General features: G+C 36.2%; 1 protein-coding gene across 1 annotated transcript; it reads left to right on the top strand.

Annotated features, from left to right (window-relative positions):
- The first annotated feature begins 5,949 nt into the window (after positions 1–5,949).
- GUCY1A3 (guanylate cyclase 1, soluble, alpha 3) lies at positions 5,950–21,189 on the top strand. Its single transcript, XM_010586104.1, has 8 exons — positions 5,950–6,358; positions 9,341–9,402; positions 11,048–11,106; positions 12,187–12,896; positions 14,419–14,904; positions 15,418–15,561; positions 17,725–17,879; positions 20,122–21,189. Exons 1-8 carry the CDS (start codon positions 6,110–6,112, stop codon positions 20,321–20,323), a joined length of 2,067 nt encoding a protein of 688 aa, XP_010584406.1. The 5' UTR covers positions 5,950–6,109; the 3' UTR covers positions 20,324–21,189.
- Positions 21,190–26,476: the final 5,287 nt, after the last annotated feature.

Here is a 26,476-nt window from a genome sequence, read left to right as displayed (position 1 = left end):
TGCTCAAGTAGCAAAATACTGTGCTGTGAAAGAGCCTAGAATCTTGCTGGAAAAAAAGGTCCTACTTTGTAATGTAAGTAAAGCCCATATCTACATAAAGGTAATGATTTCGGATTGAATGGTCACCTGTATTTGGGATTTCCTAGACCTCAACTCCTTGGCTTTGCAATTTTCTTTTTATAGAGTTATATTCTTTATGCAATTTGGCCTGATTCATATTTTAATCACATTTGTGTTGCTGCTGCAGATTTAGAAAACCTATCCCTACTGTGCACTTTACCTAATATGCAAGTTACATATGATACAGTTTTTAAATTATTCTTGTGTAATGACACAGTTATCCCCAGGTAGGTTAGCAAATGTATTTACTGTGTTAAGGACAGGACCAAATTACTGGAAAGGGATAAATGAGGCATCTTCAAATTTCAGTTGATGGCTTAGTCTCTGACTGGGGAGATACAGGAAAACATCTCACTCCTCTTCCCAAGGACACATCTTTTCCAAGATGTCCTCTACCTAAGTCAACAACTGGCAGTTTTCTATTAGGTATGACTCAGTACCACTTAGAAACTTGTAAACAGATTTGCCTGTCTCCTCCAGTTACTTACATCTTGTGCTCTCCAAGCAGCCATACCCAAACAAATTAATGCTTTGAAGGTCTGTGCACTCTGGACACATTTTACAATAGAGCAGCCGAAGAAAGGCTACTTATTTGTACAGGATTTAATAAGACTAATAAATACTTGTATTGACTTCTTAAAATATTAACTTATATATTGATGCAGACTTGAGCAATTTTCTCTGTGTATGTAGAGGCCTCCTCAAAATCCGTGGAAACAGACAAATCACCAGGGCTTTGATTCTGTTGCTACACACAGCACTTGAAGCAGAAAAAATAAAGTGCAGATATTGCACTTCAGACTAATAAAACAAAATGATAGGATTTAGCTATTTTCCCTGTGTTTCTCTGCTGACAGGCACAACAGCTGAATCCACAATGAGGTGCCAGTGATAGGGTGATGGGTACTAACCTGTCTCACTAGAAGCTGCTTGTGTTTTGCCTGTGCGTAAAAGTAACAGTTCCTGCCTTGCTCTGTGCAGAGGCCTACTAACTGGTAAGGGGCAAAAAGCAATAGTTTCTGAATCCCACAGAGATTATAGAGCTGAGTGGGAATTGCAAGCCTCCGTTTTACATAAAGGCAAGACAGAAGTTAACAGCTGCTTCTGTTGAGGCAATGGCTCCCAGACCACACTGAGCTCCTACAAGTGCTGTAATCACTCTCATGCTGCAGAAAGTTAGATCCAGTCAGTGGTATCTTCTGAGTGCTGCAAAACAAACTAATTTTTTTTTTTAAAATTCTTGCTCAACATGCAGCAGTTCACCTAACAAAGTGGTATGTATGATTAAAAATAAAAAAGTGACATTATAGCATAATACCATATTCTGTCCTACTCTGAGCTAAGGATGCTGCTTATAATAAGAAAAAAGTATTTAATGTTGCTTCTAATTTTTGTGCCATGTCCATAAGCTAAAATTATAAACCACCTTTAGCTACTGTTAACAAGTGGTATTGCTTAATTCTTATAAATGGCTGTGTTAATAGTAGGGTGTTTTGCTGTGTGATTGATTCATTGCACCATATTTCATGGCACTGTCAAGGAAATGTTTTAGCAGAGGAAAATATTCAGAAGCAACTAGTACAAATAAGCATACAGGAAGGCATTTTGGCTGTAAGACAAGTATAGATGTAAGTATACAATGAAATGTTTGCACAAAGCATTTTGAGCACTGTGAAGTTATTCTGCTGCTATGACTATACTATGTAAAGTCATCTTCATTTTCTGAGTGGCATAGTGCCGTGTTGCATTCAGCCAGACACTGAATAAATTGGTTGCTTGTAGTTTGATCTCACAGCTGATTATTTAATTTTAATTTTCAATTTGCTTCCCAACGTAAATTATGACAGCAATTAATATGGCAGAGATGGAGAATTCACATTAAACACTGCTGCTCCCCTGGGATGAGCTCTCTTAAAGCATGTTTGGAGAGGAATTAAACCCAGAACCTTTTCCCATGTTTCTTAATGTTTCTTTTTTTTTTTTTTTATGGTCAGAAAATGTCTTAAAACGTTGTGAACAACGGAAGGGCTGGTGTTCCTCATTCCTGAAACACATCTGCAAATGTTTGACTTAAGCTGTGATGTGTGCCATCATCTTTCTCATACCTTTTTAAGGTCCATTATACTGCTGAAATTCCTTCTGTAAACTCTACACTGGCAATTCATTATTGTTCTCCTGTCAGACCTTTAAAATCACTGTCTAATTACTGTTTGAGTGAGACAGGTTTTCCTATAACACAATAGACTTTTTTCTGTATTTTAGTTATATTAAGTACAAGATGCACTTAGGATACCAGATGCAAACTTGATGTTTTAATAAAGGAAGACCTAGTATATGCATGTTTTTTTCAGTATTTGAAGTCTCATGGAATTAGGTTTTCTACTTTGTTTCTTTAAAGATGTGGTTTAGGGGGTTTTGTCATTACAGAGGTTAGGAGGAGTCTTGAACTGGTCACTGCTTGAAAATTGTTATGCCTATTAAGTTGATACGGGTTTTGAACTGGGATATATGTTATCAAAGGACCATCCCATTTTTTTCTGTGTGTCATGGTTTAACCCCAGCTGGCAACTAAGCACCACACAGCTGCTCTCACTCCCCAAACACCCAGTGGGATGGGGGAGAGAATCGGGGAAAAAAAAGTAAAACTCATGGGTTGAGATGAAGACAAGTTAATAGGACAGAAAGGAAGAAAATAATAATAATGATAATAAAAATGACAACAATACTAATAAAAGAATTGGAATATACAAAAAAAGTGGTGCACAATGTAATTGCCGACCGATGCCCAGTTAGTTCCCGAGCAGCGATCCCCCCCCGGGCCAACTCACCCGAGTTTATATACTGGGCGTGATGTCACATGGTATGGAATATCCCTTTGGTCAGTTTGGGTCAGCTGCCCTGGCTGTGTCCCCTCCCAGCTTCTTGTGCCCCTCTAGTCTTCTTGCTGGCTGGGCATGAGAAGCTAAAAAATCCTTGACTTAGTCTAAACACTACTTAGTAACAACTGAAAACATCAGTATGTTATCAACATTATTCTCACACTAAATCCAAAACATAACTCTATACCAGCTACTAGAAAGAAAATTAATTCTATCCCAGCTGAAACCAGGACACTGGGAAAACAAGAACTTCAGGATACTAAGAAAACAGTTTTGCGGGAAGCTTTCTTTAGGAACTGTGTCTTCATGATTTGGAATTTAAAGATCTGTACATTAATGATACTGGTTTTGTACAACAGTATTATTACTAGAAACGTCATGGATCTCCACTTTCTTCCAAATCAATGGTGATTTTATCATAAATAGCAATTGGCAGGAGCCCAAGGTCATGTTCAGAGCAAGGGCACAGATGCCAGTCCCCACCAGGGCAGAAAGAGGCTGAATGTGGATGTCCTGCACCACAAAGAATGGCAGGCTGTATTACAAAAAGAAGCTGCAGACACAGTAGCTGCATGTCCAGCAGCTTCATCGACTCAGGGACCTTCACATCAGTGCCCATTTTGCTCCTGCATAAGTCCTGGCCCATGACCATCTTCTAGGACCTCTCTTTCTCACTTGGTAGCTTCTGGAGACTTCAGGTTTTCCAGGTGTAAAACAATGACAGCACTTCTTTGCAGAGCTGATTCTACCTGCCTGGATATTTTTCCTACCACATCAAATGTAATTTAATTAAAATACAATATGCTAGCATGGAAGTGAACCCCCAAATAATTCCAGATTATTGTCTTCTAAAAACAGATAAATAGTTTCACCAGCAGGAAAAAAACCCCAAACATGAAAACTATTGGTTATTGCTGAAGGTCATTCACTTCCTTTGTTCTTAGTTTAGTGCAAATGCAGTAAATATTTGTTGGTATCTAATTTAACCATTAATTGAGTCTTACATTCTTCACAAAGAGAGAAATTTTTTTTCTTTTTTTTTTTTTTAATAGCAGCACATACAAATGTAGTATTCCACTCACTGGGAGGTGTTTTAAATGTTTTATTATACATTTTTTTTTAAAAATGTATTTCAGACTTTTTTTTCTTCAAAGATGCTGGTATACTTGATTTTAAAATTTTAGTAGTGTTATAAATTCAAGATTTGTCTCAAAATTTAAGGCCCAAATTCAGCAAACCACATGAGTATATATGTGAGATCCATCAAAGCCATAAATTTATCCTTTGACAATGGTGCACATATATATTTTTGGTACTATTTCCCTTAACAGTTTATTTCAGTACACAGATCAGTCTAATTACAGAAAAGGTGGTTCTTTTCTGCTTTTCTTTTTTTAATAAAGTAATACAAGGTTGTATAATGGCTCCTGAATAAAAATACTTTTACAAATACATAACAATGCTTAGATTATAAATAAAAGTATTACGTATATTTATGTATTGCGAGTGTGGTTCTTGCCTGAAATTTTTCACTGCCTCATTTCCTACACAACAGTATTCAGCAATAAAAAATAAAGCATTACTGATATCCATGCAGTAGAAACAAATGAGTTTCTGTGTAGAAACTGAAATCAGAAATATAGAATGTTATGTAAACATTCTTCAGCCTGTTTTTCTTAGCATTATGTTTATTGGTTCTTAAAATAATACTTTAACAATTTTGATAGATGTCCCCTAGAAGCTGGCCTGACACCATCAGTATTACAGCATACTTTAAGAGGGCCTTTTCTGCCAAATATATTTTTTTTCAGCAGCAGGTCCAGCCAAAGTAGCTTCTGCCTGTTTCTCCTCTTATCCATGCCACTTGTGCTGGGTCTGCAGCACTCCTCTGCTGTGCCATTCATTCGAGCTGTTTCAAAAGAAGCAGCTGATAACCTGTATCAGGGTGTTAGCTATTTTTAACCCTGGTACAGTCGCTTGTGTGACCCTAAATGCCTTCTGGGTATCTCAGGGGCAGGAGTAACTAGTGTGATGCACAGGCAGATTAAAGCCATAGTGCCTCTGAAAGAAATAGTTATTATACTGGATCTCCCAAGAGACAAATGTAATACTTCAGCTGCTTCCAGAGTCGCCAAAAGCTCTCAAGGATTACCTTGTTAGAGTATTATATGAGGATGAGAGAATCTGATTCAATGAGATACAGTCAATAGAAAATGAAGCCCTTAAGGGAAGAGCCTTTTTCAGATTAAGGCTTACTGAAATAAATGTAACAAACGGAACAATTATTAAAATGAAAAGTTCAGCCGTTTTTTTTAATGTGTTGTTTAAAAGATATCACCTTCAAAAGCATAAAAATCCCTTGGTGTTTCCAAGCAACTACATCAGGTATGTGGTCAAATTCCCATGACGGTAGTTGTCACCAGTCAGTGGCTTTTAACGAGGCACTAACCTTTGGTCTTGGATGGTTTGCTGTTCCAGAAGTGCAAGTACTAACTTTAGCCATACAGTTCTTTATTACAAAAAGGGTATCTTGGTCATCAATTAAATTGAGATTTAAGTATCCATAACAAATCAGTTTCATTGTGCCACATCAGGTCGTTTTTAATAGCTGCTTATGAAGAATTAAAAAGGTTTTCTCATTAGAATTTTGCTCTCTACTCTTTCAGAAACCTCATCCATCAATGTGACCAAAGAGATATCAGATAAAACAACTCCTCTGCCTTAATCACTAGAGCCCCAATTCAGCCAAGAACTTAACCATGCATGTAACTTTAATTACCTGAAGCACTGAAGTCAGGAGGGATTACATGCTTAAAATGGCACATGAGCTTAAGTGCTTTGCTCAGGAAAGCCATTATTTTAATGCACATATGATAAAACTGTCACATCACGGGAATTTAGAAGAGAAAATAAATGTTTTTAATTTTTTTTCTTTCTTCTTGTTTTGTAGGGGCACACATTTGTTCCTGTGGTGATTTATAGCCTCCAATAATCTTCCACAGTGGTTGCCTTACCTACTATTCTGGCATCTCCTGCTCTTGTTAGTAAACAGAAAACTATAAAACGCAAAGCCAAGTACTCTTAATCTCAAGAGAAAGACTTTGTACAGTATGTTCTGTACAAAACTGAAAGACTTGAAGATCACAGGGGAATGTCCTTTCTCCTTACTGACTCAAAGTCACATTACTGAGGAACATGACAAGGACTGCACAGAACACAGCTCTAGAGCAGCTTTGCCCATCTGCAAAGAAGTTCATGAAAAAGATGCTCAAGGAAAACTTCCACAAAGGAAGACGAGCAGAAGTAGAGTGTACCTGCACACATTAACTGAAAGCATCTGCAAACTAATCTTTCCTGAGGTAAATAGATACTGCATAGTAATAATAATAATTTAATAGCATTTAATTTTAAATATTTAAAAAGCATTTTATGCAAGCCTTTAGACGTGAGCCTTTTGAAAGTTGTTTTGACTTCAAAGTTTGTGTTCTTATGTAGTTCTGCATAGTTTAAATCCTCATTTCATCCTTTTCCATTCCTTCTGGATACAATTTTGCCACAATCAGTTTTGTACACTTCACACCATCCCTTCCACTGTATTACCCTATTATTTTTGCCTTGTGTTTGCAACCTTCCTCTATTATTTTAATTGTTCCTTTTAAATCCATGTATTTCTGTAGCAATTTTTTACATAGAGATGCAGTTAGAGAAACTTTGCCTTGCTACCTAATTATGTAAATTATGTGGTCACGTCATCAATTCACCTAACTGAATGTGTACTGCTACATACATTAGTCATTATCACAATATAATTAAAATAGCTGTTTTCACCTGTTATGATGCTAACATCCTGCCATACTATTTTTAAAAACATTATTGTCTGTGTTTACCACAAAGGTATTCTTATGTCTCTGCTCAACTCAACTGCAAACAGGTACAGTACATGCACAGTCGTTTGCTTGAGTGGAGATGAATACCATGGTTTGTCTCTGTAAAAAGAACATGAAAAATGAAGCTCCATAACATTCAACACTTGGGCTTGCCTCAAATTCTGTGGAAAATATGAAGGAACTGACTGGTATATATTGGGACTACAAATGGCAAATGGCCAACTCTGTATAGTCAATTGATTACAATTCTATTACTTGACATTCAGTGTACCTTACTAAATGTGCTGGAGCTTGGTTAAATCTATTTGCAGATCTGTTTTCACAACTCTTCATCTATTACCCTTTTGTTAAAACTGTACATTATCAATTTTTGATAGACCCCTTTTTACCTCTGCTGCACTTACACAGAAGAAATTCATCCCTTCAAACTAATCTTTAAACATATAAAGGAAAGGACTTTTAACTCAAGAATGAACTGGCAAAGCACCCTTTCTATGGTGTCATGATTGCTGTATTGCTTTTCTAGTATATAGTTGTTTGTTGGATTTTTAATGAAATTATTGGTTTTTTTTTTCTTTAAAGAGTGGTATAAAAGTATGCAGCTGCCTATTGTATAATCATGATAGGCTAGTTCATCAGCTGGGACAAAAGCTTGGTAAAGTCAAGGATATTATGACCATGTACCCCAGGAGCTACTGAAGCTCAAGGTTATTGTCACTGTTATTTACAGTTATTCAAGTCATATTCATTGGACCTTTGTCCAAGTATAGTAGTCTGTTCTCATGCTGATTTGGGGTCAAGACATAAGCATTTTCCCAATCCCAGTTCTCCATAGAAGGGGTTTGCTTGTTTAAAAACATATTTTTCATTGCTTAGATATTTTATGGTGCCTTACTTAACCATCAGTGACTAACATCATCTTCTTTCCAATTGGAAACTCAAAAAAAGGGGCTGCATCATGACCCCTATTGACTCATGAACTCATGAAAACAGTGAGCTGTGCATGGAAGTTCAGGGCATAGTGAATCCAGAATAACTGTTGATTAAATCTGAGATATAATGTAGTGCATGTGATTGTTTTATTTGCTCCTTTGGGTGTTTACAGAAATATAGAGAACATTGCTCAGAGACAAGTAATGAACTGGATGGCATTCCACTTCCTGTACCAGTTTATACACAGATGTAATTTACATTGTGTTCATATACATGATAGAACAGTTGTTCAGTTTAGATTTTTGCTTGGAAGAAGGCTCCAGAATATATTGCCTTTCTTTCACATGATATTTTCTTCATGTGTGCAAACTTTCCTTTTGAAAATAGGAAGTAAAAGTAAAAATACAAGTAAAAGATGCAGTAGAAAATGCTAGTTTCTTCAGGGAATGAGAACCAAAGAAAAGCCAGACCACAGCAAGCCTCAAAGCCAAATTCTATCATGGCAATATAGTACTATTCTTTATGGGAAGTTTGGGTTTCAAATGATCAGAGACTACATACATAAAACACCTCTACTGGCCCCAACAATTTAAAATATGCATGTTTGGAAAGTGTTTTATCAGTTCTAACTAGGAACTACAGAAGGGATATGGGACCATGGGATCGAAGTTAACGTAAATCGAATTAAGGTAAATCTTCAGGATACTCTAAAGGGTCTTTTATTACGGAATCCTTTTACAAAGGTTATCTACAGTGACTAGATTTTCATCTGGAGGATATTTGGGTTTGCAGCATACATAGCCAAAACTCTTCTTTTTCTACAAATATAAAATAAATGGTTCTAACATTGTCTTGAAATGCTATAGTCTTGAAAAGAGAAAAGGATGTAATCTGAAGCACAGAAGCTATCTTGATCTGGATTATAGCTGCATTTGAAACTCTGTTACCTTTTGCAGTTTCAATCTTGAGACTTCTGAAAATTGCCCTGAAAAAAATTTAACTCTTAATATCCCAAGAAAAGTTAACTAGTTAGCAGAGCCACTTTTTAATGTTTTGCTGTGGGCATAATGGAGAATATAACTGGCTTTTTCTGTTAGGAGAAAATATTTTACATTAAAAAGATTTCTTTCTACATTTTGCATCCATGGTAGGGTGTTTTTTGCGGGGGGGGTGATGTGTAATAATAGAAAGTTGGGTTAATTATACTTATTTCTTAGCAGCCCTGTCTTTATTGCCATCTGACAACTTGGAGGTAAAGCGCATCACTATATTTAAAATGCACAACCACTGGCGCACATCAGCTAAAGGGCTTAATTATAGTGGTACTGGAGCTGAAGAGATCAACATAAACTAAACATCAAACACAGAAATAAGATGCTGTTTCTAACATCTATACCATCTTGAAAAAAGATGTTAGTCCCAAGGACAGCAAAGTAATTCTTCTCTGTATAAAAATGTTATTCTTATGATTAAATTTTCAGCAATGACATTTTAATCAACATACCTTCTTTTCTTCCCCAGTTTGAAAGGCTTAATCTTGCACTTCAGAGAACACTTGCAAAACACAGAATAAAAGAAACCAGGTAGGGATGTGTAATGGGTTTGCAACTAACTTCAGAGCAATGTTTTGCTGGCAGTTCATAAGGACTCGGGTGGTAACTGGGAATCAGGACTTCTGGAATCTGTTTTCAGTTATCTTGACAAATTGGTGTGTAACATTTCATGTAGTGTAAGTTAATAATTATTTATTTTATTTTAAAGTATTTACAAATATTTAAATCTCTCACAAAGTTGACTTAATGGGCAAATTTAGCCATTTGTGCAGGGAAACAGCCAAGGACTTTTTTTAAAATGAGCAAATGTTTTGGAGGAACTCAAGAGACTACGCAGGCATAAATGGAAAGGTAGATAGGATTGTATGTGGATCTACCCCAGTGTTTCTAAGATCCCAGGAAAAGAATTTTAAATGCAAATGATTAGTATTATACAAAAAAAAATTGGCTTCTGATACAGTGAACAACCATACACTACAGATACTGACATACATGTTTTCACTGGGCTCACTTGGCTTCTGTTTTCTGTTTTGGAGGAACTCGGCTTGCTTTTCAGCACTCCTTAGTACTAATCCAATATTAATCATTTGAGCCTTGTAGGGAGTGAGAATTTCTTAGTGTCTCATTATACATTGAGGATTCAATTTATTGAATGCATCTGAAAAAATAAGCCCCTCTGTTTAAATCTCCTTTCAAAAGTGGAGGAAAATAATGAAGTTGGAAACTACACTGTTGCACACCTTGATAAGAATAGGTAATTACAATGTATCTTTTAAATTATACTTGATATTTTCAAAGCACTTTACATGCATTGACTAAACGAAAGGTAGCTGGTCAGATGTGTATTGCAGTTGCTGACTGGCTTATTGATATGAATATTTTCCCTATCTTTAATTATGTGTTGCTTCCTGGAGCAGTTGTTTGAAACAAAAAATTACTATGCTCTTCTGAATGATGTAATAATGCAAATGTAAAACAGATCTAAATGTCTCTATTGCTTCTGCATGTAAATATATCTAAGATATTTCAAGTGAAGACATTCAGAAAGCATGTATCAAAAGCTTATTGCTTATATGGAGGTTAATCTAAGCTACATGCCCTTCTTATCATTTTGGGTCTGATATTCAGGTTGATGTTTATTGACCTCAGAGAATTCAGAGCGCTGCAGTTTTGTGTCACAGAATCTGGATTACTACCAATGAACAAGTAATTTTGAAGTTAATAGTTGCTATTGGTATTTCCTCTCAAAACAGAATACCTTCTCACCTCTTTTGAATGTAATGCAATGTAATTCCAATAAATGCTTGAATATAAATTCCAATCATATTTTACAATATGTTATGAAATATAGTTATGGCTTCAAGCAAAAAACCCAAACCAAACAAAAACCAGCCCTGTTGCAACCTAAAAGCTTTTAATCAATGACAGTCTATAGCATTTGGCCTCGATCCATAATCTGAGCTCAGACCACTAAAACTTTAATTTATCACAGATGCACTGGATTATCTAAGATCCTGTCAAGACCCTATTTTGAATTAATCAAAACCTGCCTATTTGATCAGCAAAACTTGGTCTGTACACATTAAAGACAGGGAAGCTAACTTCTGTTACTATTTTTACCATGTTTTACCTTGATCTTTCAGGGGGGTTATTTACATTTTTATGATCTTTACAGAAAAACTGGGGATAGAGAAGATTTTGAAAAAATAATCAGTGATCATGCTAATGCAGCAGGTAATGTAAGCTTGTTTAATAATATATATATATAAAAAATATATAGATTATATGTAAGTTATCTATATAAAATTATAGATGTATATAAAAATTAGTCTTGTTACTAAGAATAATTTCCTCCACGTAAGGGCTGCAGTGATACTGACAACACAGAGCCTAAACTGTAATCTCTGCAACTAACATTTCATAGTGTCAAAATTTGAGCTGAAGAGATGAGTTTCATCTCTCAGCTGTCATAAAATCATCCACCCCTACAATCCAACATCTAGAGGGAGTTGTAACATATATTCAGTAATAAGTTACAGTTTTATACTCATGAAAAACTGTTTGATCCTTTTCATCTTCTGAAGGACTGGAGTCTGTTGGAAGAGAACTGCTGTAATTTGCAATATGGAACTCTCTGGCTACATCTGTAATAGTAAATTAACATTTCCAGGAACTGAAACATGGTCTGTACACCTAAACTGTTACCCTGGTGCTGGCACACAGTTGGCTTGTGACAAATAACACTCTTCCAAATGATTTCCAGTAACGGCTGGGGAGTTGGAACATTCCCCACAGCCAGTCTGCATGCAGCTATCCTGTTTAAACAAATTTACTAGCAGAGATGTGCACTGTTCTGTGCCAGTTGGCCTCAGTGTCCTGGAATATTCCTAGGGTCATTTAATTTATTGGATCAGGCATAGTACTTATATCTGCATTTGTGCACAGATCCTATTTTATTCTTAATTTTTATTCTTATTTTAACTTTTTAAATTCTTATTTTATTTCTTCATATCAAGATAAGGGAATTGGGTTAAAGCCTGTGCCAAAACGTGCATTCATTCTGTCTACATCTCTACAAACAACACTGAGTCTTGGATCTTTCTGAACTACAACCTATTGTCTCCCTGTTTTCCAGGCAACACAAGTATGTCTTTGGTTAGAGCAGGACTCCTAAATGAGAGGGCCCTCAGCTGTCAGTGCTGAATCAGGGAAGGATATTGCTAATTTGATTTGGTCTAGCATGAAAAAAAGTGGAGGTTAGCCTAAGATTCAGTGTGATAAGTGCAGTTCTGACTAAAATGTAGTTTCATGCAGGTGTTCCCGTGGAGTCTCTACAGGAATCTCTTGGTGAAGAGCTATTCAAAATATGCTATGAAGAGGATGAACACATATTAGGGGTTATTGGAGGAACCCTTAAGGACTTCTTGAACAGTTTCACTACTCTGCTGAAGCAGAGCGGCCACAGCCAAGAAGCAGGAAAAAAGGACAGACTTGAAGATGCCTCCATATTGTGCCTGGAGAAAGATCAGGACTTCTTAAATGTGTATTATTTCTTTCCTAAGAAAATTACGAGTCTTATTCTATCTGGTATTATTAAAGCAGCAGCTCATATTTTGTATGAAACTGAGGTGGAAGTGATGCTCATGCCTCCTTGTTTTCACAATGACTGCACTGAGTTTGCTAATCAGCCTTATTTGTTGTACTCTATACAAGTCAAAAGTGCAAAACCTTCGTTATCTCCATGTAAACCACAGTCTTCACTTGTGATTCCTGCCTCTGTGTTCTGTAAGACTTTCCCATTTCATTTTATGTTTGACAAGGATATGTCAGTTCTTCAAATTGGAAATGGGATAAGAAGACTTTTGACCAGGAGAGAATTTCAAGCTAAGCCTAATTTTGAAGAGTATTTTGAAATTCTTACTCCCAAAGTAAGCTGCACTTTCAGTGGAATAATGACAATGCTAAATATGCAGTTTACTGTACGAGTCAGAAGATGGGATAATACTGATATGAAATCATCCATGGTAAGAGACTTTTTATAACCATTACTTATGTGAGGAATTTTTTTTCTTCAGATAGAGTTAAAATAGCCACAAAACATGGTGCACTTTGCATTGTCTACCTCTCAACACCACGTACAACTGAATAACAATGATTTATTGAGGGCACTCTAATGTAATTCAGATTCTGAAGCCAATATTCAGTCAAAATTCTGCTTTAGGACTTTTACACAAGTAAAATCTGACTGTTAACTTGATTTTACTAAAAAAAATAATTTTGAAATACTGATAAACTCAGTAAATTGAGATAAAGCCAATGACATGCCATGCTGCTGAAAATAAAGACATCTCCAACACAAAGACCACAAAGCAGGGAAAGCTTTATCAAAGTGCCCCTCAATCATCTGGAAACAACAGCTCTAGGATTTGGGGAAAGAATTAGACATTTCCTGTGCTCATTCAGCCTTTGGTATCTGGTAGTTTGATATCTTTGATATTCTGATGTTTTCATCAGATGTAATTGCCAAAGGTCCCACTTAGTTTCAGCTGATGGGATTACTTACTGTTTTTGCCAAAGCTGGGTCTGTGGCAAATGACCTGGGACTGTAAAAAACATTGAATATTCAATGACTGCTTTTATTCATCACTGGCCCCAGCTGAATTCCAGCTTACATACACCCGAGACACTCCACGATGAATTACCAGTTCAGACTCAACACTCCAAGAACTTAAATGAAGAACGGTAATAAAGGTTTCACCCAGTTATTAATGAAATGGGAAAAAATGTTGCACTGATTACCTACTTCATCTCAGATCCGTTTCTGCACTAGGCAACAGTTTAATGATTACAAGGGGTAGTAGATTCTGCTTTGCTTTTGCATGAATTTACATATGCAAATGTCTATTAGCAAGTAACTGGTTTTCTTCAAAAAATGGTCTTTCAAAGCAATGTGAAGTGTAGCTCTGCAGCACCTTGCACATTACACAACTGAATACAGAAATGACATAAAAACACTTCACAAAATATTTTGCTTTTTTAGATCGTTAAAATGGGATATTTCTGCCATTTATGCCTTTAATTTTAAATTGCAGTGAGTACTGAATGTCCTATGATAAAATCGAAGCAGATTTTCTCACTTTATCTTACAAAGAAAGTGGTCCATGAATTAAACACTAGAGTTATTAGCAGAAATTCATAGGCCATAGTAACATTTTCTCAATAGGTGAAAATGCACAAAATTCTTTTTTTTGTTTTTCTCTACTTCTTAAGCTAAAACTGATACTGATACTCAAACATAAGTAGGTGTTTATCCTAAAGTTGTGGCCTAACTTTTGTACCAGAAGGCTCAAGCAAAATAAACTTATTTGTTGGCTCTATGATTTAGCACTGCATGTTTTATCTTAAGCAACTAAACGAAAATGTAAGGACTATGGACCGGTCTGATTTTCTTACATTTCCGCAAAATGTAATTCCTCTAAAACTTCTTGCTTCTAAACCATTGCCATGCATGTTTTGCATGAATTCTTGTTTCTTTAACTGTTTCAGGTAATGGATCTTAAAGGCCAAATGATCTATATTTTTGAATCCAGTGCCATCCTATTCTTGGGATCGCCTTGTGTGGATAGACTAGAAGATTTTACAGGACGTGGATTGTACCTCTCAGATATTCCCATTCACAATGCATTAAGAGATGTTGTTCTGATAGGAGAGCAGGCCAGAGCTCAGGATGGGCTGAAGAAGAGGTTAGGAAAGCTAAAAGCAACCCTTGAGCAGGCCCATCAAGCACTTGAAGAAGAAAAGAAGAAGACCGTAGATCTTCTGTTTTCAATTTTTCCTGGAGAGGTTGCTCAGCAGCTGTGGCAGGGGCAAGTTGTGCAAGCCAAGAAATTTAATAATGTCACAATGCTTTTCTCTGACATTGTTGGATTCACTGCCATTTGTTCCCAATGCTCACCTATGCAGGTTATCACCATGCTTAATGAGCTTTATACTCGCTTTGATTACCAATGTGGAGAGCTAGATGTCTACAAGGTACACAATTTATTGTATTTCTGTGGGGTTGTGGGGCAGGAAAGGAAAGGAAGACTAAATGGGACAGAGGATAATAGAAGTCCAAAAATTATTTTGCCCTAAAGCTTCATTATAAGAAAGACATATTAAGATAAATCACAAAACAACAAAAAAAATCAACACGATCAGCCATTCATGCAGCCAAGAGAGAAACCCATCAAACTTAAGAGTTAATTTAAAAAATTCATTTCAATGACAGTGCTGTGAATCTGGAGTAAATAGGTGTTTAATGTAGCTATGGGTGCCTGACAGCAGGTGAGCAAGGAAAAGTATTTTAGCATTATGCCCAGCAATAAACACAAGTTGTGCAATTTTTCCTTTTGAATGATACTGCAGGATTTGCCCATGACTTAAATAATTTAGCAGGACAAGTAAGACTCAGTCAATATGTAGGTACAATTCTTATTGAAGCCACAGACTATTCTTTTATATGTCAAACAGTCTAAGAGTAAGGAACAAATATGCCTGTTTTAGGTTGAGACTATTGGAGATGCCTACTGTGTCGCTGGAGGTTTACACAAAGAAAGTGAAACACATGCTGTTCAAATAGCATTGATGGCCCTGAAGATGATGGAGCTGTCAGATGAGGTGGTGTCTCCCCATGGAGAGCCTATCAAGGTCATATATTTTATTGTATTTTATATGGTTTAAAGTGGGCATTTTTGATTGTTTAGTTGCTTTTGGGGTTTTTGTCTTGAGGAAATTTTGTATCATTGCATTAACTCAGTCAAGTTGGGGCATCAAGTGTGTATGGCTGGAGAAGCTGTCCTTTTTAGTTCTACGAATGAGAGTTTTGTGGAGAGGTAAAGATGAAACAAAGATTTGAAAATCAATCCAAAAGACTTAAATGCAGTGAAATCAATAGGTGCACACTGACATGCTGCAGTTTTTGTCTCAGTAGCAATAAGTTTGTCAGTGGCATGGAATATCCTGTTACTGTTTTCTAATGAGAAGACTAATCCTCTCTCAAAATTAGACCCAATGAGAACATCTAAGTCTTTTGAAGTAACAGGTATAAATACGAATCATCAAAGACATGTTCCAATTGCAGTAATCCACATATCTTTAAAGGATTCTGTTGCTGTTCTAGTTTTACAGTCAGATACTGAGCCGCTACCATAAGATAATGGTGTAAATGCTGTCAAAGCAAATGTTAGATTCAGTGGTAGTTATATTTATGGCTTCCTTTCAATGAGGACTTACACATGTACTGAACTTTTCATATAGGTTTTCCTCTCACTGAGAAAAAAAGAGAAAAGCCTGTGTGCATGACAAATGATGTGGACCTTCTACTAAGTTCAAATGTCCTGGAATGGGGTCCTATTATTTTTAATACAGGTGTCCTAGTTCATTATTTCATTCATTTGCTGATTTTTAACATTTCTGTTCATTTGTTCCTTTAGAAGACTTCAGGCTTCTTTGATTTCAGATCAAGGAATATTTGTATTCCAAGACAAAGAAAATGGTTATTAAGAGGATTACATGCTCCACATTTATCACAGAGAGAACAGCAGTATTATATTATAAATAAATGTCGTTTGTTTTGTATTTCACAATATCAAATTAAATTACACTTAAAAAATCTGGAAACATCTTGACAATATTATAACCTGTTTATAATTTCCATGCAAATGCTACCTCCATAATTTTGAATGAGGAATGCTATTACATTTTTAAAAGTAATATTAAAATAAGGAGAAAAAAATTGTATAAATACCTACTAGAAGCTTCTTAGAAGAAAATTGAATCTTTCTATTTTTAATGAAAGCATGCATCTATTTTAATGAAATGCTTCATGAAAGCATTGGCTGTTTTGCAAAGCAACAAATATGTCACACAGTCTACTGTCATTTTATGTATCAGTTGTCAAAGAAAAAGACGTAACTGCAAACCGCTTACTTTAAATCAGACTTATATATTGATGTACATATTTCAGCCATCTTTGCTGTGTGGGTGGATTTTGCTTTTGTTGTAGGCTTTTCTGCTTTTCCACTCAAAATTAGAAATTGTGACTTCTTCATAGTGATATGCTATTCTCTTGATATGTAAAGCATAGCACAGATAGTAGATACACAAACTTCCCAACATCATGCTATTAGTGTGTCAGACTGCTATTCTGAAGAAAACATGTCTACATATGTATAATGCGCTTAACAACACATCTCAAAAAAAAAAAAAAAAAAAAAAAAAAAGGAACCTAAAAGCAGCACCAGCTAAGCAAAACTCAAAAATCTGAGTATGAGTTACAATGAAGAGGTATCAGAATGTTTCAACTGTTGTATAATTTGATTACTTATCAAAATTCTGTACTCTGGGATTGGGATTTACCCTATGTGCGACCTTGTCAATAGAATTCAGTTGGAACTACAGCATATACATACTGTCTTTGCTATTTCCTAAGACTTGTCTTCTGACTGTGACAGCAAAGCAAGTACTATTCATTAACTATCACCAGTCACGTAATTCCTCCCAGAAAAGTATACAAGTGTCATAGTAACTCCTGCTGATGTTTCTAGATCAATTTACTGCCACAGAGACCAGCGTTATCACAGTCATATCAGATGAAGGATTACTTACTATAAATGCAAAGCAAGGTAAACTTCAGCTAGCTTCCTCTCCATAAGAAGTGATGACCAGAATACAGACATTTTAAGGAGACTGTACTAACTCAATTTATATTAGTAGTGCTTTTTTTTTTTTTTAATAGAGGAAGAATTTCTAAAACTGACTTTAACCTTTTTATTTTACCTAATAATGCTGTCTTCTGTCTTTTATTTAAAGATGCGTATTGGCCTTCATTCTGGATCTGTCTTTGCTGGAGTTGTTGGGGTTAAAATGCCTCGTTACTGCCTTTTTGGAAATAACGTAACTCTTGCCAATAAGTTTGAATCTTGCAGTATACCTAGAAAAATAAACGTCAGCCCAACAACTTACAGGTACAGTGCTTCATACCTGTAAAATTTCCACCTGAAGTAGTTACTGTAATAGTTGATTATCTTCCTGTTCTTTCCCCGCTCCCCTCTGAAATACTGCTGTTTATTTTCCTTTTTCTCTTTTTATCTGACTGCTCATAAATGCACCATGGTTGTTTTTAGTCAGAATACAACCAGCAGCAGCGAGAAAAAGGGCAAAACAGAACAGCTGATACTTATTTTTCAGATGTTACATTTAAAATAAATGGACTGCCTGGGCAAATTTTACTTCTTACCCTGCAGCTGTACACCTCTTGCTTTTTTTTTTTCTTCTCTCATATAGCTGGGTCCTCTTTGAGCTATGTGGCTTTCAGGGTGAACTGGATGCCAAATGGCTGCAGGTGCCCTTGAAAGTAACAACCTTACTGCAGAATTGTTAAACATCACCCTACACATCTTCATTCTCTTGGTTAGGGAAGATAAATGAATAGATTGCAATGAATCGACCACCCCAGTGTTTAGTTCATACAGGTCTTGGTCCCAGCTCAGTTTAAACCTTTTAACATGGAACTTAGGCTGTACTATTTATCCACTCAGATCACACATTCTTAGTAACGTGTACTATGTGATTATGCAGACAGCTAGAAGGCTCTCCCATGGGAAATACACCATCTTTCCTTTGTCCTTCGAACCTAATACTCTTTTCTTATTATCTGTTTAATTGTACTTAAAAATCACCTTACAACATGTTCATGGCCAAGAATAGTGTTTATAGGTGCCAGGCAAAATAATAGGAAACTGTTTTGAATTTGATGGTAACAGTCTACATCTGAACTCCAGGTCCAGGTCTGAATTTTATGCCACTGAGCTGATAGACACTATTGTTTCTTCTAAAGTGGCCAAAAGTTTTATAAGAATGAACTGTAGAGAGTTAATCTACTAGTAGAAAGTGATATTGCTGGCTGTGTAAAATTACCAGGAATATGGATATAAATTATTTTTTCCTTTTAAGGAAGCTCTGCTACCTTCACTGCAGCCTGGACAGTCAGTTGTTCCTACTCTGCTTGTACCCACTGCCATATATCTGATAATGTCTTGTGGCAAGATTCTGTGTCCAATGTCAGACAGAGAATTTGGATCAGGATCCTGACATCCCCTGCAGCATGTGCTATGTGACTTACAGAATGCCAAACTTTAGATTATCTCATATAGGTGATTTACATAAAAGTAGCACAGGTATTCAGGCACGCAGTAAGTAACCTTTTCAATCATACACTCTAAACAAATACAGAGATAGCATTAGCATCGCTGGTGCTTATGTATGTCAGAAGAACAGTGCTGGCCAATGCTGATTTTTTTTCCACATCCATACGGAAAATAATTTTGAATGATACTGACTACAGTCTTTTCTGAAAATCATTCGTCCACGCAAGACTTGCCTATAACTTGTGGCATACATAGATTTCTGCATGGCTGTGCATTCATCTCAAGACAATATTTGAAATGAGTATGTTGTTGAAAAAAAAAGACAATTAATTCTCTGAGTGCCTAGAAAATAGGCAATTTGGTTAAACTATTGTTACTATTGTTGTGGTATGTTTGTTTTTTTCCCTGAGTGAATAATGTGTTAACCTCGTTTTTGTTTAGTGTTTTTTTCTTTTTGATTTGTACACCAATTCTAAACACATATTGCTAACATTATGGTACCTCGCACAACTCCCGTGTATTGCAATAATTGTTTGGAAGCTTATATACCAATCATCAGTATTTATACCTACAGATTAGCAATCTGTGTTTCAGAATCAGAAGACCACTGGGTTTAGTGGATGCATGTGTGAAAAAGCAAAATTATTAGAATTGGTAAGAGGATCTGAATAGTTTAACTAATAAGCTTTTCAGTCCTTCATTAGTTGAAACTTTAATTATGGTGCCAGTTTCATGTGCAAATCTGAGCTAGCTTTCAGTACTAAATAATTTTTTTTAAATATTTACAACAAACATAGCACTTACATGCAAAACATTGACAAGACAAAAACAGAGAGCCAATATTCCTGTTTGCACTGGTGCACAAGTTAATAGATTATCAAGGTTATCAAATAAACAGTATTTTTTTTATATTATCAGTAAATAACATATAAATATTAAATTAGATTCTGCCCTGCTACATTCTGCCCTGCAGTACTTGAAGAATTATAGAATGTTGGCACTTGTAGTAACAATTAGTGACTGATTCATTTTTAATCAAGATGATTCATTTTTGTTCTAGGTTGTTAAAGGAATATCCGGGCTTTGTGTTCACACCTCGCTCAAGAGAAGAGCTTCCACCAAATTTTCCCAGTGATATCCCTGGAATTTGCTATTTTCTGGATGCTTATATTCAAGGAACAAACTCACAGACTTGGTTTCAAAAGAGAGATTTGGGAGACGGCAATGCCAATTTTTTGGGTGAGGAAACAGGAATAGACTAAATGGTACATTCACAAGTGTATAGAATAAGTTTATAAATATTTTGATTTTTTTGTATGAATTGCAAATTTTTAAAAATGTATGAAACATGAAAGCACTTTAGATTGTTAACACCTGAAAGCCAGTATTAAAATTTCAGGAAGTATGTCACTGACTACTTTTTATTTTTTCCTTTGTGTAGGAACATAGTCACTAAAATAATGTTGCAACTTCACTGTTGAAAATGCTACTAAAACCTACATTTTCCCTGTGGTAATTTGTAAGTGCGTAACAACTCTCTGAGTTCTCTCTGTGCTGAGAATTCTAGATGTATTGTATATGCAGTGTGTTGGGAAATGTAATGTGCAAGTGATGCAGCCACATGCAGTGTTGTGAGCTGGTGCTTATCAATGACTATTAAAATATATTTTCTTAGTGATTCCATAAGAAAATGTCCATTAAAATATTGTTGTTGCTATCACATACGCCTTCCAGTGCATCATTTGGGCCCTATCCTAGAAGCTGCTGACCATCTTCTAATACTGATTGGAGTCAATGTGTTGAGGGTGCTCAGCATCTTCTGGATCAGGCTGCTAACTGTAGCTAATACACATATACATAGCAGAGTTTGCTGCTTACTGTTTCATGAACTTTATTTTGTGTATAAAATGAATATAGATTAAAGCACTGTATAATTATATACTAAAGTCTCTGTAATCATCAAACCATATTTTAGTTCTTGGGGTTTTTAAAATACTTTACAAAAAATAATAATATCCACTTGCTATTATGTATTAGAGCAATAAATGTTTTCTTTTTGTTGTCATTTAAATTTGAAATGTTTTAAAAGAAGTGTAATAAAACATGCTTTGAAGTGTTTGCTTAGAAAGGAAATTCCAGTCAGACTGTATAAAATTGAACAGAAGCACACTGGTTTAAAGCTATGATCCTTATTCAGAACGGCAACTTGGGTATGACATATTATTGAAATTCCTGTGGTATACTCACTTTAAAGTTTCCAGGGAATCTACAAGTCAACAGAAATGCTTTAAAACATATGAACACATATGTGAGGTATTACTATTAATACAGTACAAGCTTTTCTATTGTGGATGGTGGAACATGAGTGGAAAACTCTAAAGGGTCTGCCTCTCTAACTAGCAGATCCATCTTCACATAAATTTCTCCATGCTGCACAGTTTGATCCCACCTGCAGGCTGGAGAACTGCACTGCTTACACACATAAAATATTTCCAGTAGTATCAAATATTATTAGTTATTATTCTAACCTCTTAAACTGTTTGGTTTTGGCATATCAAGCATAAAAGTCTTTCTTCAAGCTACTTGCTACTGAATCAGATTTTGCTCTCTGAATATTTACAGGGAGCAATTACATTAGACTAAGGTGCCATTCTGTTCATTTTCTGAACTTGACAGGTTCATTCTGAAGCTCAATACACTTTTATCCTACTATGTTGCAGTAGAAACTCATACAGAACATTTACTATCAGAGCCTTGAGAAAAATCCTTATAAGGGACTAGCACTAAGAACATTTTTAAAGCATATTTTAATTCAGATTTCCTGTAAGCAGCATTTGAACAAAACTTGAAACATTGAATCCTCCTATTGCTTGAGGTCTCCTGTATCCATCCAAGATGGTTAGAAATAATTGTGACACAAAAGTGGAACCTGAAAGTCTCTCTATACATGCACATCTCTCTCTTGCACGCACCATACCTATACATGCACATATACAAGCATATGTATTTGTAACATTTTTAACAGCAGTGTTTCAAGGAACGAGAACTATGCAAACCTTGGCAACTGATCTTTGCAATATTATTTTGGTCAGAAAATTCTGTTCTATTGACATAAATACCAGGAGGCTGGTAGCAGTCCCATGTGGCTGCTCCTGGTTTTAAAAATGTGGGAGTGTTTGGCTACCAACTCTTAGTAGGCTCACGGTATTAAGCCAGTAATGACTGAAGTCAGTAGGAATCTATCCATCCCTGTCATCTGTTGAATGTTAAAAAACAAATAGGCTTTTAAATAAAAAGGATTTCTTTCTCCATATTTACCAAATGGGAGGGACTCTTAGGAGTGAATTTCCTTTTGTCCCCAGGAAAGAACTATTGCTGGATTGGATGATGGCCATTCTCAAAGCCAGTTTTCATATAAATCTGTTGTTCAGTAGGATGTTCATCATGGCAGTTCCTGACACCTTCCTAAATGTATCTCTGTAAAATAAAATGTGCCCTTGGCCTTAGTTCTTATTAAAGATCAAATTCATCTTCCAACATTACTTTTTATAACTCTCTATTTTTTAACAAACCCTAGGCTACATTACCAGCTGGGATAGAATTGCTGTAGAGTTCCTTTTACTTCACTGACTTTTTTTTCTGAAAAGTTCAAAACATTCCCATGTCTACTTCAGCCTTGGTTCAAAGAAAAATCCTGATCAGGCGCTTAAGTGTACACATAAAACAATACACTTGAATCTCAGTGAAGTTAATAGGACTTAGGCAGGTATTTAAGACAATGATTCAAGAAAGTTCATTAAAATGTACTTGTGTTCAGGCCTGTTCTGAAAAAAAACCCCACAAGCCTATGTTTAGCTTTAAGCAGAACTGAAGAATTTAGGTCTCACTGAAGCGGTTCCTCTGTTTAAGTTTTTTGCTGAATGAATATGTATTTAATTAGGGACAATTATTTTTAACTAATCTTTTTACTTAGATCTTAATTAGTCCTTTCACTTTTTAAGTAATCTTTTCACTTAAATTAAAGCCAATGGAAAAAAGGAATCAGAAAGCCAATAAGCAAATTGTTGAGATAAACAAAAGGAAGGCAATTTAACTGATATAATACTGGGAGATTTTGCAAGGAAATAAAACAGTTGTTTTTAAGCTGATGTCTTGTATAGTATTATGTTGTATGATATTGTGAAAGTCTTCAGAGACCATGCAATGCTATTTATATAAATATACAAATACCTTAGTATTATGTCCAGAAACAGTTTTGTTATTATGTGAATTTTTATTTTATTAGTTCTTGAAGATTCAGTGGGGCTCACTGCTGTTTACATTTACACTATGTGATGGAAGATAACATTTTTATCACACTGCAATTTCTTTGCCAAAGAGGTGTAAATGGCCCTTGAAATAAATAAAAAGTGGATCCTTTGAATCTTAACAGTGACACAGCTAAAGTACAAGCTATAGCCAAGCTATAGCAAAAGAATTCAACTACTTTTATTTCATTCAGGCAAAACCTGCTAAGATTTTAGGGACATGTTGGAAAAACATTCTCATTGCTGGTTATCAGAAGAAGTGCAACTAGTGTGGAGCTGATGTTTACTTTCTCTCTGAACTACTGTGCAAAACCAAAGCAAACAAACTCACAGAAGCTGACAAAACAGTGAAGTGCACAGATAATCGAGCCCCAGGACAGATCTACTTTTTCTTGTGAAATCTTATGAAGGAAGAATTCAGACCTCCCCCAAAACCAGTTTATTTCTCCCATTATTTTCTTTTGCATTCTCTGCAGAAACAGCTGCAACAGATAGTACAGGAGGCAAAATCAGTATTTCCAGCTGAAAGCCATCATAATTAAGGGGAATTTCTCCTGAATCTTGGCAAGGGGACCCTTTTTTCAAACCCCACCCATCCTATAACCTACCAAGCCACTCTAGCTGCTACCGTTCTTTATGCCTGCTCATTGTTCTGCAAAAGCAGTGGAAGGGGAGTTTTTGTTTCCTGCAACAGCAATAATTTTTGTGGCTATTTGCCATATAGCATACAAGGGACTGTGTTGCTTTCAAAGCCCTGCTCCAGTTTATCAGAAGTCAGCTTGGCAGGAACCAAATTTAACTTTGAGGCTGTTTCTGAAATGAAAGCTAGGACTTTCTTTTCCACTTCTAAAGTCTGTAAGATGTGTGCAACAACAGTCTTTAGAGACTTCTAAAATCATCCCCAATGGTATGGCTGCTCACAACTGCATAGGAACGAAATAATCAGATATAAGCTTTTTTTTCTTTTTTTTTTTTTTTTGTAATTTGATTTCCCAATCCTATTTGCATGAGTTGACTGGCAGGCCTTTTCTGCACAGCAAAGGGAGAGAGTAAAACTCACTGTCTTACATTACTCAGCATTGCTCTGATGCTGAAGCACAGATAAAAGATGGAAGATAATCAGTGGTTCTGGAACCTCTGCTACATCCAGATGCAACAGTTTAAAGATATGTACTCTCCTGAGCACAAACAGTAGGATCTGAATGTTAAATATGCAGTTAGGGTGGAACATGAAGCTGGAGAGCCAGTCAAAGAAATAATAAACTGTGCAAGAATCTAAAACAAAGTAAACAACCTTATAAAGTTGTGTCTCATCTGCTTCAGCAGATTTTTGATGCTGACAGTAAAGTCAATTTGAGCCAGTGGTTTCCTAATATAAATGGAAGAGAGCACATTGCTTTGCAGCCCCATGATAAGGCCTCCTTTGAAGATCTGTGCTGAAATTGTTTCCCATCTTCTGAGCAGTACAAATTCTTGTGCCACTACACCAACAAATGCCATGTTTATATGAGTATCCTGCACACACAGCATGTAATGGGAAATAACCTAGAGGAATACATGCAGTAACATCCCAAGGATGTGAAAAGGGGCAGATTAAGTCACACACGCTTCCACTTTTCTGAATTTTTCAGCCCAAGCAAAACCTGCCAAAGAAATATTGAGAACAATAATGTTCCCAGGAGCTTTGGACTACAAGCCTATGAAAATCAAGAGGAGTCTTTTCACTGATTGCAGAAGGTGTTAGGGAAGATCTGGACATGCAATTAGTTTGCTCTGCATTGCTAAGATTACATTTCTCTTACAGGAGGATGCAAGACAGCTCACAGAGTTTCTCAAATCTGCACAGGTTATTGCATTACAGAACAGCACTGACATATTGAGGGCTGTTTCAGTCATAGCTTGTCAATACCAGTGCTGGAAAATGAATGTAATGGTATAGTGAAATAGTGTATAGTGGTACAGTAGAAATAATGAATCTTGCTGACGTGATCTTAAGAGCATATTTCTGCACCAGAGAAGTATTATTATGACAATCCCACATGTCAAGTCTCAGACCATTATGATTTGAAACAGATAACTAGAAAATACCCATAATTCAGTTTGATGTCAGTAAAGTAACTCCATCTTCAGTAAGTGAAATTCAGCAATACCATATAAGGCAGCATTTTTATTCAGGATTACAGTAACAATATAAACTGTAAGAGCAAAGTCCAAAGTAAAAAATGCAACTTATTAAAATACTTTCTTTGTTTTAGAGTGCTTGTGTATTAACACAAACCATATTGAACTGAATGTAGATGTTCTTGGCCAGCTAGTGGTTTTCCCAGTTACTGTCTCAGCAACTGCCCTCTCATACAGCATAAAAGCATCCTATGCTACTTTCTGCTTTCACGGATCTCAACAAGAATTTCCAGATGAACTTAGCGTCTCAAATCAGGAAAAAACATACATACCACCATTTAAAAACTACAGCAGTTGTTTTTCTCTTTTAATCACTGACTGCAACTCTTTTGGCTTTCTGATGGCCAGCTCAGGAAACTACTCCTGAGAAACATGTTCGAGGGACACAAAGTGGAGAAGCTGCCTTGTAGGATTTCAGTTACAGAAAACACTTTCTGAAAGGCTCCTTTCACGCCAGTGTTCCATCCCATGCACGTCCCAGTTGTGGCTAGTGCCACAGCTACCCTCCCACTCCTGAATACCAGAAAGCAGCTGGGCAGCAGGTCAGAAGCTGTACCTGGTACATGAGGGTCCCCAAATGGAAATGAGATTGCGCACTATAGTAAATAAGCTGCAGGCTTTATGAAGTGCATCAGTGTGAGAGACTGAAAGAGTTAATGTCTCAAACCTTGTGGTGGGGCAAGTTCTGCTTAAGGACTAAGTACATAACAAGGAACTCTGCCTAGCAAGGAACCACAGGTGAAGAGAAGCAGATCAGCACCCATCAGCAACACGAGGGGGAGGGTGTGCTGGAGGGCGCACAGCTCCCTGTTCTGATGTGCTGTTCTGATATGCTGAACAGGGCAACTCACCATGCAGGGAAGGGGAAGTTAGTCCCCAAACGACCCCCAAGCCCAAAGGCTCACAAACCGCTCATGACACCTAATT

Source organism: Haliaeetus leucocephalus, unplaced genomic scaffold (assembly GCF_000737465.1).
Source record: "Haliaeetus leucocephalus isolate CR32 unplaced genomic scaffold, Haliaeetus_leucocephalus-4.0 Scaffold140, whole genome shotgun sequence".
Taxonomy (NCBI): Eukaryota; Metazoa; Chordata; class Aves; order Accipitriformes; family Accipitridae; genus Haliaeetus; species Haliaeetus leucocephalus.
This window is presented reverse-complemented; position numbering and strand designations above follow the sequence as displayed.